Source organism: Triturus cristatus, chromosome 5_2 (assembly GCF_964204655.1).
Source record: "Triturus cristatus chromosome 5_2, aTriCri1.1, whole genome shotgun sequence".
Classification (NCBI taxonomy): Eukaryota; Metazoa; Chordata; class Amphibia; order Caudata; family Salamandridae; genus Triturus; species Triturus cristatus.
In genome coordinates this window covers 103925378-103942116 of record NC_140588.1, presented here as the reverse complement: position 1 = coordinate 103942116, position 16739 = coordinate 103925378, and the positions used below count along the sequence as shown (strand labels likewise).

General features: G+C 43.0%; 1 protein-coding gene across 3 annotated transcripts in view; it reads left to right on the top strand.

Moving 5' to 3' along the window:
- Nucleotides 1-16739, top strand: part of PIGN (phosphatidylinositol glycan anchor biosynthesis class N) — an 862819-nt gene that overhangs the window by 434801 nt on the left and 411279 nt on the right. For all 3 annotated transcript variants that reach the window (XM_085606885.1, XM_085606886.1, XM_085606884.1), the window contains 3 exons: nucleotides 581-720; nucleotides 4811-4910; nucleotides 5050-5142. In XM_085606885.1, the coding sequence (XP_085463011.1) occupies nucleotides 581-720; nucleotides 4811-4910; nucleotides 5050-5142 (333 nt within the window). The remainder of the gene's footprint in view (nucleotides 1-580; nucleotides 721-4810; nucleotides 4911-5049; nucleotides 5143-16739) is intronic.

The window sequence follows — 16739 nt, the reverse complement described above, 5'->3', positions numbered from 1 at the left end:
ATCACCCTTTCTACTGCTGGCATTGTAACACCAAATGGTACCAAACCTCTATAGGTGAGTGGTGGCAGACCTCATTTGTGTGTGGCATTGAAGTGAGGTGACCCTTGGCATATGGAAATCCGGCAGAGTGCTCTGCAAATGGGGCACTTTCCCAGATTTTGCCAGTGTTTCCTTAGTTGACTGTTGCATGTTGCTGTGCGGTAACCAGAATCACTACCCTGTGTTATGCTACTTCCCATTAGAGAATCTCGCCATAGAAATGTATGTAGTAACTTCAAGAGGTTCAGCTCTTGTTGGGGCAGTTTTACCACCTATTTAAGTAAATATTCTATGGGCAATCTTTTACATGACAAAAACATTGTCATGTAGGATAACCTTTTCGAGGACCTGATTCTGCTGTCTGGCCTTATTTGTTTCATGCTCAATATGGAAGTGTTGAATGCAAAGACAGTGAAAATGTTTAAGCAAAATTGCCTTTAGATGGTTCATTTTGTCTCAAGAACTCATCGTCTTAGACATCACATTTTGAAAGGTATATGTCTGTCAGTTTAACAGAAAGTGGTCATGGTTCATTTTGCAGGTAACTACTGGTTTCCTGCAATGCGGATTTGCAGCAGTCGGCGTGCTTATTGTTCTTTTCCTGCTGATTCAGTCCTGTCCCTGGACGTATTACATCTATTGCCTGTTGCCTGTCCCGATGTGGTATGCCATCGTGAGAGAGTAAGTGAAGCAACGTATAGTTTTTGAAAGTATTTCACCTTGCTGTTGTCTTTTTTGGTGAACAAGAGAAGGCAGTCAATCAATGTAGAGCCTCTACATGTATAAAAATCTAAAAAGAAGACTTGTTAAGATTCACAGGGCATATCCTTCCGTAAAAAACATGTCTCTTTCAAAACCCCACCTACTAAGCCTCTGTGATCTGTCTGGTGCCACTGCCAGCGCTGGGACACCTACAGGTAGCCGTGCTCTATATCAATACTCCTACATAACATAACATATTTGCTATTCTCTGTCATTGGGAACACAGGAAAATGAAGTTTGTATGCATATGGATCTTTTTGTTATTCTGAACTCCTGCACAAGATGGCTTTGTCTTTAGGATGGAGTTGTCTTAGATTTTTAGATCTCGGCTACAGTTTGACAGACCTCCTATTTCCAATATACTTATAGTGGGATTTGGTTCAGTCCCTTGCTCATGTTTGGTTGGCTTTGTTGTCTATCTCAGTTTTGTGGTCCTGATTCGATGATTTTATTCAGATTCTTGTGTTTGTCCTAACCAGGAGCATTTCGGTCTGACATTGTTCTGATTGGATGAATTGTTTTCTTCCACTGTTCAATTAAGGGCACCTTTTTAATTTTTTTTACTTTCAGCACTGCATTGGAGTACCTGTTTTTTTGCTCTCCCCCTGTTTTTGTTGTCTCCCCCATGCTCCTCATTCCCTCCCTCGCTTCCCAATGCTCCCCGCCCTACCCCTATTCCAACCTCATTCTGTTCTCCAAGTTGACCATACTTTTTTGTTTTTTTGTTTTATGAAGGCCAAGCCACTGCATGGTGCTACCGTGCTACTGACATCCATTTCCACTTTTTTTTCCATTTTAGTTTACTGTACTAACATGGTGATCCTCCATATTGGAACGTTAAATTGCACATTTGTGTCACAACACAAGCCACACAACTCAGGGTGCACTTTTAACCCAATACATGTGAGCATCTGCTGCCAACATAGATTGGATTTTGTTTAATATTAATATAGAATCCATTCAATATTGCCAGCCATGCATGTGCATGCTTGTAATCAGCAAAAATCATTGGGATAGCCAATACCTCAGCCACCCAAGACATCTTATCTTTGTCAATGCTTATTCTTATTAGCTTGCATGCCATCTTCCTTCTTCTGTTGATTATGGGAATATTTCTCTCTACCTCATTCCTGATAAATAGGTTGAATCTATCTGAAGAAGTGGAATGCAAATTTGTAGGCTTTGTGGTTGGTGCTTAGCTAGAAATGATACATTATGCAGTTTAAAAGTGCCACCATTTGCAAGGGCTTTCCACATATTGTCTAAGGGATTGAATAGGAGTCAAGTGGAGTCACCTGAATCCAAGTGGTTTTGTCTTTCCACACCTGTTTTACCGGGTGTGGGAGAACCTTACAGTTTTTCCAGCAAGTAATTCCAGTATGAAAAACTGATTGAAGCTTTGGCTGAAGTTGCAGCCAAGTGTCATTCAGAGTTTTTTTGTAGCAGGCAGCCTACTCTTCACCCACCCCCCTTCTCGCTCACCCCATCCCATCCACAGGCCTGCACATACATTTACCACCTGCTCACATCACATAGTAAAAGTAGGAGGTAAAATCACATGGAATTTGGGATTACATGTGGCTTTGCAACTGAAAAAATAAGTCCCATTCTGTAGTTCCCCAATCCATGGGGTTTAACTTCTAATTGCATGATACTGGTGCAAAATTACTGCGCGGTAAAAGGCCAATTGTGTGCGCTTTTACTATTACACCCATACTGTGCATATCCGAATCAGGGCCGGAGTATATTGTTAAAAAGTTTCTTTTACTTACTGTGGTTATGGTTAGAGAGTGTTCTAAGCTTTTGCTTTTCCAAAGTAAGGCATATGCATCCTGAAATTATTACTTTATTTAAACGTAGCTGTCATCTCTCGCTCATCACATTCAATTGATTTGTTGCATATTTTCACTGCTAGTTGGTATCAGCATGAAGATTAGATACCAGCTTTAGTTCTATCTACACTTAATTTCTGTTGGATGTAGACTAGTTCTTACCTGCTAGAACAAAGTCATCTTGTCACCATTATAAATACCAAGTGTGTGTATGTGTATATATATATATATATATATATATATATATACATACACATACATGCATACATACATATATATATTTATATCCACATTACCCAATGGCGGTCACCACTGAGTAGTTATAGTTACGACCACATTTCCGTAGCAAATAGATTTTTCGGTTTGCTAATAACTTTGATGCTTTTTTTTTTTAACATAAATGATCAGCATCACTATATATTCGTTAAAAAATTCTTGTATATACAGAATAACCTAAGTCAAGTAACGCACAGACTTCATTCAAATTTGTTTAAAAGTCTTTCTTCAAAATCCTTTATTAATTTTGTCACCAGTACAACCAATGTAGCCAATGCGTTTTGTCCCTTCCCAGAGACTTCTTCAGGGCTTTTCAATGTTCTCGCACCCTTACTTGGAATGGAATGTATGGATAAAACCTTTCATATAAAAAGCGAGCTCGTTTTGTTCAGTTTTGACCTTAGTTTATTCACGTAATCTTCCTATGAGTGATTCAAAGATGTTTATCATCCCTACATCTGATTCTTGCCCATGTTGGTATCAGACTGTCAGTCACTTCTCTTAACATCTCCCACAGTACACTAGCCATCAGTTTCAAAAAGGTTTACCTTAACCTCATAGGCGTGGTGAGGTGTGCTAAGGAGACCAACCTGGGGCCAGCAATTTTTTTTTAGTGTTCCCTAACTGCAGGATTGCAGGCAGGGAGTTGAAGTTTTTGCTGCCAGAGCTCTTGTGGGCAGGGAATAGCAGTGTCCTGGTGGATGCTTTTCTCAAAGAACTGCAGCCATGGGCTACTCGGGCAACTGGATGACTCGGGGAGGGTGGCCCAATGACTAACTTCCCACAAAAAAATAATTTGGTCCTGGAGACAGGGACTCATGGCCCCTGTCCCCACCCTCCCAGAAAAAAACACTTCAGCCCGGGAGTATGGGTTCCCAGTGGCCCTACCAAGGCTTGGAGAGGGGGGCCCAAGCCCCATTCCCAAAATAATGAAATTGACCCTGGTGGATGGGTCCCTGGGGCCCTAATGTAAATATAACTTGTCCCTTCAGCCTTTGTTTTTTTCCAGTGAATCTGTAAGATGTTTTTTATTGTAAAGTAGGATAGTAAGATATTATTACTATTCCTAACTATAACGTCACTTTAACCTTTTTTATCGTTTTTTCCATCGACCAACCCATTCATTTACATATTGACCTGTATGCATGCCTGGGTCTTAGTTATCTATGAAGGTGTGCATATGCATCCCTGTATGTGTGTGTGGCTGTCTTTCTCGTTGAGTACTATTTGCCTCCCCAATGCATTTCTTTTAAAAGTGGCAAAACTATACATTTTGTAGCACTATTATCTAATTATATGGGCGAACAAAAGTGTGTATTATAGGCAATTCTGAAGAGAATCCCATGAAATATTCTAGTTTTCAGGCTGTAACGCCATATACAGGGGTATTATTTTACGATAGGAGGAAATAATGCATGTGCCTGTATAAAAAGTGGTGCTGCAGACTCAAGCCAGCTTTCAGGATTGGATGAACTGGGAATCTCCCAGTTCATTTAATTGGCCCGCAAGCATAGTTGAATCCCTCAGTCTTGCAATGCAAATACCAGAATGGCCACTCAGGCCCATATGCAGAATAGAAAATGGTAATTAACGTGTATCATGGCTTGCCTGCCAGCGCTCACTTCTAGGACTGGCAGTAGGAAGGTACATTTTCACTACGTTGTAGCTTAAAGCATTTCATTTCTTGTTTTAAAATAAAATATGTTTTTTTCAAAAAGCTTGATTCGTTGATTGTGTTTGTCATTTCAGGAATCAATTTAATATAATGAGAATGCTAACACGGGCAGAAGCAGAGAGACAATTGACCAGCTTGTCCTAAATTTTACAGGAAGTGACTGCTCGTGTTTTAATCCACTGTTGTACATGTTTCGGCATGTGATGGTCTCTTTTCAACCTTCTAGGTCTAGGCTTATTTTGGACCTCGTCAAGAGCATGCAGAACATTTCCCTGCTTTATTCGGTGGCATTATTTCTCCTGCTTGCTCTGGGAGTTGAAATCCTAGTGAGTAAACATTCTTGGGGCTAGTGTGTAATCTGGGCCGAGCACACAAGGGGGCCTATTATTAACCTTTGTTTTCTTCTTCTTTTCCCTTTGTTCTCCCAACCATTCCATGGTATGTCACGGCGGAACGCACGTGCAGGTTCTCAGCTTCTTTTACCGCGCGACGCTGACTGCGGGGCTCGCTGCGTTTGCTGCCTGGCCTCTTGTGAAGCAGCTTCGCGCTAAGGTCAAGGTATGAATATTGTTAGTCTTACTCTTAACTTTAAGCTGCATTCGATTGATTTGTAATTAATGTGTCTGACACCTTCTTAATATTTAAATAAAGTCTTTGTGGGTATTTAAGCTGGCTCATTCTATGGAGTTCTAAGGCCTTTTCCAGTCAATATTTTCTAGCGTGTCTCAGTTCCATGACCTTATTAGCCCCATTTTTGTGCAACAGTTTTCAGTAAAGAGAAGTAGCTGTGAATGAGTAGTTAGGTTCACATCGTTTCTCATTGGGTGACCCACTGTATGTGCAAACAAAATGACCCCCTGCAATGCTCTTTCTTACATAGCATAATTGTATAATGCTATTGTATAGCATTATACAATTTTTAATATATTTTTAATGTGAGAAAATCTTTAGGCATAGTCCCCAAGCATCTATGTATAGTCTGTGGAAATAGGGGAATGTACATTCACATTAATCTGCAAAATGGTAAAAACAAATAAATAAACAATGTTAAACTATGTATGTGCCAATACCCATTCCTGAATTTCTAGACAAGCACGTAATCTTGAATATTTAGGGTAGGTGTCCCATCACAGATTTGCTCATCATCCTGATGCCATGCCACTCTCACAACCAGCTTAGCGCACTGTGCACAAAGCCTGTGTCTGGTTACCAGACACAGGGCATGTCTGTTCCTCCTCTCACATACATGTAGTCTCAAGACCCCACATGCATCACGGTGTTCTGGTCACTGCCTCATTACACACACGTTCCTGCCAAGACACAATTTGTTCAGATCTCCTCATTGGCTGTCCCCTTCTTCTATGCCTCCACAGGCGATCTTTGCGGGACTGTGACCTTCTAATCAAGCTTGTCCTTCCTGCATTCAGCCAAACAAATGATATAATGATAATCACATTGACTTTCTCACCAGAATTGTAGCAGTAGCAGAAGTGACATTCTATTCTATTCATGGGTATTTGTATAGCGCATGGCTACCCATACGGGCCGCCAAGGGCTAAGATAGCCTACAGGTGTCATTTCAGTTCACCACTTTAGTTGAATACGGCAGGTTTTTTAGCAGTTTTCTAAATTTTAGTTTTGACTCTGCTTTCCTTATTTGCTGGGGGAGGGAATTCCAGAGCTTTATGGCCAGAAACGCAAATGAGCATCCTCCATTCCTTGTTCTCTTTATTCTTGATATAGCAAATAGTTGCTGGCTGGTGGAGCGCACCGTTCTTATTGTACCATAGGCTGTTAGTAGTCTTTGGATCAGCTTCGGGCCCTTCTTATACATGGCTCGGTGGGCGATGCATAGAGTTTTAAAGTGAATTCTTTTAAGTACTGCAAGCCAGTGCAGGTTTGCCAAAGCCGTGGTTACCTACTGGTGTTTGGGATTTTTCAATACTATACAGGCTGCAGCATTCTGACTGACTTGGAGCCTTTTTATGACTGTCTTGGTGCTTCCCAAGAATAGGGAGTTTCCATAGTCAAGTCGTGAGAGGACTTAACCTTGCACCACCACTCTGCGTGATGGTTCAGGTAACCATCTCAGTAGCTTCCTCAAAGCCCTGAGCAGGCCGAAACAAGTTGCCGCTAGTTTTTTTGACTGTGCTGCCATTTAGAGTTTGTTGTCTAGCCAGAAGCCTAGACTCTTGACCTCCACTTTAGGTGTAGGTTGTTTGCCCATATAATTTGGTCAATTGAGCTCCATCCACCTGGCAGGGTTGTTTCCCACCACCATGAACTCGGTTCACAGAACCACTGACCATCAAGGACATTACAGTTCACTCTTACCCTCTCAACAGCCTTCTATTTGCTGTTAAATGTTGGGGTACGTCGTTGAGTGGAACCTACAGAAAGTAAACATGGTCCTTAGAGTTGTTTTTTGCCACTGCCTTTTTTACCCCTTATATTAGTGTATCAAAAGGAATGCCAGTGGCAGCTGCTGCTGCAAATCACTAACTCTGCTTAACATGAGAGGGCAGGAGGGCAGTAGTCCCAGGTGGGTGAATTCTGCTAGATGGCTTCTGGGTACAGACTCAGCCTGCAGATAACCTTCTGCTTCACTCACCTTCCAATCAGCTGAGTTGCCATAACATTTCATTATTGGTCACAGCTATTTAGCCAGCCACTGTGTATATAGTGGATTTTCTCTGCTATTTATTTGGCAGCTAGCTAAATAGAAGTGATTTACTATTTGGCCGGTGACCTTGAAAATAGAAGAGAAACTTCACTATTTACCCAGCAAATAATAAAGGTTTTGCACTATTTGTATCAGACAGTAGCAGAAAACCTTTACTGTTTACCTGACCACTTACTAAATAGCAGAGGTTATGCACTATTTGGACCAACAATCAAGCAAACAGCAAACAAATTCACTCATTACCTGGCTGCTGGCAAAACAGCAGTCATTCTGTACAATTTGATCAGCAGTCTTGCAAATAAACATAATAATTTACCTGGCTCCTCATTAAATGGCATAAATCTTATACTATTTGATCGGTAGCCAAGAAATACCAAAGAAATTTCAATATTTAGCTGCTGGCTAAATAACAGAAATGATGTACCTTTTGGCTGGGGTTCTTGTAAATAGAAAAGAGACTTCATTATTCACCGGGTGAATAGTGAAACGGTAGACAGTATGCACAACTTGGCCAGTAACCGTGCAAATAGCAGAGGAACTTCATATTTACCTGGCTGCTGTCTAAACAGCTTACATTTTGTGTTACTATGCCAAAAAGTGGTTGCACATTCTGCTCATACTCATTGTGAATGGAATAGTATTTTGCAAACCGTTCTATGTACTGTTCGGTTGTTTTTCAAAATACTGAATCACAGGGGGTTGAAGAATGACCTGTTATTTAATATTTATTTGGGAGGTGCCAAATTTGTGACACTGCGATTGACTATAATCACAGGCATGGTGGCTTGCGAGGGACAGCACACCACCATCCCTCTGATTTAATTCCAAAACTGAAAAAGTTATTTTCAAAGCAGCGTGTGTTCCTTAAAGGAATCAGTGCTGCTTTGTAAAAATAAAAAAAGGTTTCCGTTTTGGAAAACTTCTCTCCCCTACGGCGGTGAACATGATTACCACAGGGAATGGTGTCTTCAGGGCACCCCTTCCCCTCCGCAAATTAGCTCAACAATGTTTTACACCAGCTATTACAATCATAAACTGTCTGTAAACTTATTTCCAAATTGGAAAGGGGATGGGGAGAAACCTCTTTCATGTACCCTTCTATTTGCAATTCAGAAACTCATTTTACAAGTCAAAAGAATTTTCCATCTCATAAAAGGGGGTTTCTACATAATGATAAGCACTTTTGTGGTCAGATAAGACCCTTAGGGCTAACACTGGCTTAAATGCAGGCACTAACTTATAACTCTAAAGGTCATCAAGGTCTGAATGTTTCAAGTTATTTTAACAGTCATGGCACAGAATGCCACTCAGTTACACCATTTGTCAAGACACAGCGACTTGAGAGGCCCTCTATGGACTTTTCTCGTGCGCTACAAATGCTCCTACTCTTTTAAGTTTACCTTCAGAAATGGCTAATGATAAGGATAATTAGAGCTTTTGCAAGACTAGTGAAAGCTGTTTACCCTTCTAAAGCTATTTAAGGGTTTTTAATTGCAAGGCCATGGGAATGTACCAGGGCCAAATATATGATTACTGAAAGGCACCATGTTATCAGACCACCTCTTTTTCTAGAGCAAATCAGTGAATGGTGCAATTATCCATTCTAGTTCAGTTCAATTAAACAAATCTGACTAAAACACCTGAAACCAATTATTTATAAAAGCAAAAGCCAGAACTGGAAATGTTATATTCCAGTCACTTAGTGCCATTTGATATTTAGGGTAATCTTATCGAAACAGGAACAGTTGCATAGGGCCCTTTATGAAGTCACTAACACATTGTAAATGTGAGGCTTCATTTCAATCTCATGACAGAAAGAAGAAAGATAGAGTTTGGGGGACGGAGTTAACTCCATCCAGATAGCAGAGGACAATGTCCCACCATCCAGAGGGACCTGCGCCTGCCAAATTTAGAGTTGTCCACCGGCCCCGTGAAAAACTTTCTACATTGACAGGAACTGTTGTCAAGGTGGTTCTTGTCTTTGCACAAAACGTTGGACAGACGGTACCGCCAGACATGATGGCTGGCCAGCAAACATGTTCAACACTGTTTCTAAAAAACAAAAAGCAAATGCCCCCCTCCCACATTTAATGGTTTTCTCCCAGGGTAGCAGGGTCATCATTATTTTTCCAGTCCTTTACAGCCATGTTTTACCCTAAATAGGATGGAAGATTCAGAGTCCTTCCTCTGACAGCCCCAATTCTGGTGGGACAGCAGAGGAAGTATTCCGTGGAGGAATCACAAGCAAAGGAATGGGACTAAAATTAATTGAACTGATGTCATTGGAATATGAATGAAGTTTCCCAGTAAATCAGAGAAAGACATATAGACATCAAAGACACAGAAGAAATGAAACTCACAGATGTATTTTTTATTTTATTAAAACACTGAATTAGTCTAAGCCAAATAGATACCCCCTCACTGGCCCCACCCAGCACTCCGTTCCCATTTGGCACACGGCGACTGCCTCGCTGGGTTGGACCAACAAATTGACCCTGTCCATGCCCCTGTGGGACTCCCAGAGACTCGGAGACTTGGGCAATTCACGGGGTTTTGACAAGTGGGACCTAATTAGCATTTCACACATCAGAGATTTATGGGACAAAAATGGTATCAAGTCTTTTGACTCTCTCCAACTTCAATATTCCATGGCGAAATCAGAGCGTTTTCGCTACTTGCAAATTCGCCACGCATTGCAAACAGCACTACCTCGTGACACCTCCCCACCTGACTACTCACCACTGGAGGACAGACTGCTAGACGGATATCTGCCCGAGAGAGCCATCTCCCTAACATACAGGAAACTCATTAATAATATGGATGACCCACTGACGCTTCTGCGAGAGAAATGGGTGAAGGACGGTATCGAGCTGGACGAGGAAAATTGGCAGACTGCAGTCTCCTCCCCCAAAACTGTCGCCATCCTGGCGCGCCTCCGACTCGTGCAACTAAAAATACTACACAGAATCTACATCACGGGGCCCCAATTGATACACATGGGTGGCTCTACAGATGGGTATTGTAGAAGGGGATACACCCAGATGGGTACGTTTATCCACATAATATGGCATTGCGACCCAATACAGGTTTACTGGCAAGACATCCATAACATTATGAGCCAGGCACTGGAGCTCACTATAAGGCCTGAAGTCCCCAGATGCCTCGTTAATATCTGGGAACCCACTGGCCTAAACACACATGCCATACAATGGGTTACACTGGGCTGCATGATTGCCAAAAGAAACATCGCTCAACACTGGGGGGCAACGCGGCCCCCGAGGGTCGTGGATTGTGAGACGGCCCTCGACTGGTGCATGCTGAGGGAGAAGACAGTTTATGCAGCTAGGGGCTGTCCCCGAAAGTGGTCCAAGATCTGGTCTCCTTGGAATGTATATCGCGGGTATATATGTACCCCACCAGGTGACCCCGAATGTGACAGTCCCCCCTCACCATAACATTTATCATCCTCCCAAACTTATGCACCTTGAGATCGCTGTGTTCCCTGTCATTGATCCAATGGAACTGTACCTATGTTGAATAAGCTGTACACGTTTAATAAAAAGAATTCATTAAAAAAAACTAAAAAATAAACACTGAATTAGAAATTTAACTACCTCCTTTCTTGTGACCTACGAATTGATCATTTCACCAATCCACTTTTATGCTAATTTTCCAGGGGATGTGGATCCACTGTTGAGGTTTCCGAACTGATTTAGGATGATTCTCTTTCAAATATAATTTTCTGGTGGTAGCTCAGACACAGCCTTTGTTCTAGGTGATAGTTCTCACAGCAGTAGCAAATGTGCTGGCTCCAAGCAAGAATATCCAGAGCAAGGACACAATGAAGTGTGAGATATAGGCAGCTGGCTGTCAGCAGTCTTTCTGAGCAGTCTTCAGGTATAGGGCAGAAGGGTAGACCTGCTTAAAATATATGTCACCTTTAACAAGAGAAACCTCTGACCTATGCCTCACTCCTACCATGTACCCTATATTGTCATCCAGGAAGAACTAATCAGCAGCCCTTTAGTAACACGGACCTCACAGAATTTCTGTGGCTATCCTTTTCCCAAACATTCCTCACTCTAGTTCTGGGTCTCCACCCTCCATCCACATGGATGCAGTCAATACACTTCTACTGTGTAGGGAAGCTATATCTACTCTCTATCATGTCACATAAAATCTGTTTCTTGTCCTCTTAGTCCTGCTAGTGCTGCAGCCATTTCTTCTGGGCCTCTTGATCCAGGTTCTCTTTGTTCCTCTCCCATTGTGCCTGATCACTTTGATTCTGTCTTCCTGGCCTCTACTGTCTGGTGCCCTCGGTCTTCCAGGTTCTGATTGTACTTCTTACATCTGATCTACCTGTAATGATTGCTCTGCCCTACTTGGTAATGCGAGCCCTGATCTCCTAGGTCCTGATCCTGACCCTCTTAGCCCTGTTTCCAGTCCTCCTGGTCATGATCTTTTCAGTCCACTTAGTCTTTCTTGCTCTGGTCTTCTGTGTGCCTTTGGCACTTGCCCTCCTGGTCTTCCTAGTCCTTGTCATGCTGATCCTGGTTCTACTGGCCATTGCTCTCCAGGTCCTGATCTGTTTACTCTTGTTAAATCTGGACCTGATTTTCTTGGCTCTAGCCCACCTGCTCCTTGCCCTCTTGGTTCTGCAATAACTTTTCCTGGCCTATCACAGATCGTTTTAGCCGTTCCTAGTTCTGATGTTCCTTGACCTCCGGGTCATGCTAGCTTAAGAACTTTCTAGCCCTGTACTTGCTGGTCTGTCTGGTCATCATTTCCACATTCTCTTGCCCATAGTCCTCTGGGTCCTGGGTCTCCTGTTTCCCAGACTCTCGGTCCTCACCCTAACTCTTTTCCATCAGTCCTCCTGGTCCTGTTCTCCTGGTTTATCTAGTCCTCTGATTTGCCTGCTTCTAATACTTCTACTCCAGGTGCCTCTGGTCCATAAGACAGTTTTGGCCTGGACCCTCCATCTCTGACTGATTCCCCCCATCCGTCATTGTCGGCCCCTTTAGCACCTTCCTTTTTTTTCAGCAAGTTTATACATGTAGAGGAGACTGACACCGTGGCGATTTTAAAATCTCTTAAATCAGGGTCCCCTTCCGACCCTGCTCTGGCCAGGGTGCTAGCCGGTGTTGCTGAGGTGATCTCTCTGGAGGTAAATAGAATTATAAATCTATCCCTGCAGACCTCCACTGTTCCGAGTAGCTGGAAGCAGGCTAAACTCTTACCGCTTTTGAAAAAACCCTCACTTGATCCCACCAAACTAACCAGCTATCGCCCCATTTCTCTTCTCCCAGCTATGGCAAAAATCTGTGAGAAGGTGGCTTTTCGGCAACTGGAAGCTTTTGTGGAATCTTCCGGCCTCCTTCACCCTGCACAGTCTGGGTTTAGGTCATCCTACAGTACCGAGTCTGCATTGGTAGAAGTGGCCGAAGCTATTCGGGAGTGCCTTGATGCGGGCGGCAGAGCAGCTTTGGTTTTACTCGATCTTTCTGCCGCCTTCGATACGGTTCCCCATTGGCTACTCCTATCTCACCTGTCCAACATCGGTATTGGTGGTCCTGCTTGGGATTGGATAAAATCTTTCCTGGAGGATCAGTCCCAGCAGGTTTGGATGCCTCCCTTTTCCTCTACGGTGAGGAAGGTTTCTACGGGTGTCCCGCAGGGCTCCACCTTGAGTCCTCTGCTCCTTAATATTTACCTTACACCCCTGATCTTTTTGGCAGAGGAGCTGGGTGCTAAAATAATTGCCTATGCGGATGACACGAAGCTTCTGTTTACATGGAGGGATTCAGATCTGTCAACTGTGGCTGCGCAGAACTGTCTTTCGGCAGTTTTTAGGTGGCTCGTGTCTGCGCCGTTGAAATGTAATGAAGATAAGTCAGAGGTTCTCTTGTATGGTCAATTTCCATCTAACTTCAGAGAATCTCTGTGGCCACCTGACTTTCCCCGTCCGATCTCGGACAGTGTTCCAGTGAAAAACCTGGGGGTTTGGTTTGCAGAAGATTTACGGTTTACCCACCAAATTAATAAACTGGTTGGATTGTGCTTCGGCATTCTTAAGTCCCTGAGAAGGGTTCTGCTGCTGCTGCCTCAGCCAGCTAAGGAAACTGTGCTTCGTGCCCTTATCCTTTCTCGGCTCGACTATGCAAATGCTCTGTATCTGGGGATTCCAAGATACCTACTTAATAAATTGCAGACTATACAGAATGCTGCTGCCAGACTCCTGTTTAACATCTCAGGTAGACTTAGCGTTAAAAAACAACTTCGCGATCTGCACTTTGCTGCCGGTTTTCCAAAGAGTGCAATTTAAAGCTCTGACTTTGGCGCACAGAGCACTGCATAACACGGGCCCTCTCTATATTCAAAAGCGATTTGCCTTCTATGCCCCAAATAGAGTGCTGCGGTCCACCTCCCTGCGACGGCTGGAGATCTCTCGCTTTCGCAGGGCTCGTTTGGGTGGCCAGTCTCTTTCAGTTAAAACAGCCATCGCATGGAATGCCTTGCCTCTGAAGCTTCGAGTCATTCAAGACCTTAGGCTTTTCAAAAAACAATTGAAAACTTTTCTATTCTCAGGTGTGCTCTAAGGGCCTTCCTACAGGGTTTCGCTTTCAGCCTCCGCGCCAGGACACTCTTGAGTATTAGTGCGCGCTATAAGTATTGTATAACATAACATAACATAACAAGTCCTGGTCTTCGTTCTGGTACTCCTTTGACTGGTCCTGAATCAGGTCTTCTGGCGCTGATCCCACTAACCTTAGTTTCTCTGGTCCTCCCAGTCCTCTTGCCCCATGCTAGTCCTACTACTCCTCCAGGTCTGCCTGTTCCACCTTGTTCTTGTCAGTCTGACCCTGGTACCCTCTATCCTAGTTCTCCTAGTAATGATCTTCATGAGTCTTCCTCATCCCTCTGACACTGCTCCTCCTACTTCCGAAATTTCAGGTTTTCCTGGTTCATGTGGTCCTTGTCACCCTGGTTTGGGATCTGTCTGAACCTGACACCCGTGAAACTTCTGATTCTAGTCCCAGTGGGACATTCTGATCTAGGGTGTATTGGTCCTGCTAGCCCCAGTCCCTTCAGGTCGTGGTCTTCCCATTCCTGGCTCATTTGCTTTCGGCTATCCTTGATCTGATCGCTGTGGTCTTGACCTTTCTAATCTCTGATATTTCTTTCCATTGGTCTCCTAGTACTGGTCCTCTTTGGTCTGTCTACCTGGGCCTACTACTCCCGGCACTAGTCTTTTTTGTCCCTCTGCTCCTAGTTGATGCACTCAGGCCCTCGTAGCCCTCCTCGTCATTATGGTTCAGGACTTTCTACTTCTAGTCCATCTGTTCCTTCAGATCCTTGTCCACTGAGTCCAGAGCTCTCTGTTCCACATCCTCCTGGCTCTCCTGATCCTTCTCACACTGGTCCCAGGACACGCAGTCCTGGTTTTCCTTGCCTGTTCTTCATCTATTTGTCCCTGATCCCCCTTTGGCAAAGATAACCATGGTCTTCGTGGATTAGGTCTCCCTGGGCCTGGTTCTTCTTGTCCTGGTCCTCGTGGCTCTAGCCCTCCTGGTGGTCCACTACCGGGCCCTTAATCTTCTACTGCTCATCATCTTCCTCCTCCTCCTACTGGTCTTACTCCCTTGGTTTATCTAGTCCCTTAGATTGTCTGTTCCTACTCCTTTTGCTTCTGGATCCCCTGATCCATGCAGTCCTGGTCTTAGATCTTGTACTCCTTTGACTGGTCCGCTTGAATAACGTCTTCTGGTGCTGGTCCCAATGGCCTTGGTTTCCCTAGCCGTCCTAGTCCCCAGCCCCCTCCACAATGTCTTTAATCAGGTACAGCCTCCAAATCTGTTACTCAGATATTTTCTTTTTTTGGCTTTCAGATGTCTTTTGCTGCAACAGCACTATCATAACATAACGTGTGTATTTGTAAAGCGCACCTTCACCCGTAGGTATCTTGTTGCTGAATAACAGATGTTTGTTGTTACCCAACTCAATGGTTCTCATGTAATCAACCTCAGGGGGATGAAAAGCTGAGTGGAACCCGCCAGGATTTGAACCTGTGACCAATAAGTCGCATAGAGGCCCCTGCAATGGACGCATTAGTCCACTGAGCTACCCGACTCTGCCCATATCAAGGACGAAAATGAGGTTTCAGTGGAGGCATAACCTTGCACACCTAAAACACTGCTTAGCATGAACTACCATTCCCAGGAAACATTGTGCAGGTGTAAGAAATGTTAGTGTGGCTGAAGAGGTCACACATGAAATGGCACCAATAAGCATCTAAGCCTGAAACCCACTCGGGTAGGTGAATAGTATGAAAAAAGTGTGTTTATCCAAAAGGCAGATGAGTGAACTCCTCCTGTGAATTACCCAGATATATTACTTACTTGTCTCCTGCTTTCACCTACCCATTCCACAGAAGTCCCATCTAGCTGTCAAAGACTCCACATTTTTCGGAAAGGCAAATTAGAACAAATCTCTATATATAATTGGGAAGAGCACTCTGATTTATATTACTGCTTTACAGGTTTGTCCTAAATGTCCATCATAATGTCAGTTTCTTCAGGGTGCTGTCCACTTTTTTAAGGAGTAGATAGTTTGCCACACGCGATGATCAAATTTTCAATTTTTTTATTGATCAAAATTTCCATGAATAAAACAAGCCAAACAGCCATTGTGTTTCATTCCAAAGAACTTCTTCAAAGCTAAATAATAATTTTCAACATTTGTAAAGCTTGCCTTAATTAACCAGCCATACAACATGTTAAAATCAATAACATTTGGATTGGACCACCCCTCCACTTCAATTCATTTTTGTTAGACAATCCCACAGTATTCCTGTATTTTAATGTATCACTAGATCATTAGTTCGATCCAAACTTTTTCTTAGTGGTAAACTGGATTTCAGAAACACAAAACCTTCTTCTGCTCTTCTGTGTATCTCTCTTCTTTTTTAGTATAGTGTCATCAGTGTTATTCTGTTGCATAGAAAGAGGGATAAAGATAAGTCTTTTCTTGACATACTTTGTGCAACTATTAGCAGGCAAACAATTATTATGGTACTGTGTATCTGACAGAAAATGAAGAGCATCATTGATGAAATAAAAAGGAGGCTTATTCCACATTTCTAGCTCATCAGGAAAATGCCAGGACAAGATTTGGTTACTTCACCAATAACTCGTGGGTGGGGCAAAATTAGTGTCTATGAATTAGTAGCATGGTTACTTAATCAATAGTACTGAAGTAAAGCCAAATTACTGCATAAGAGTCAGGAGTGTGATTACTTAATCAGTAGTTCCTGAATATGGAGGCCTCGTGATAATTGAATCAGAACACACAGATAAAAATCAACATATTGTTTAAATACAAAGAGTAGCCTAATCTACCTTTCTCTATCTAACATTTACTGTCACATTGAACATCTGCATCTGATATCGCATACAAATCAATGGACATGAAG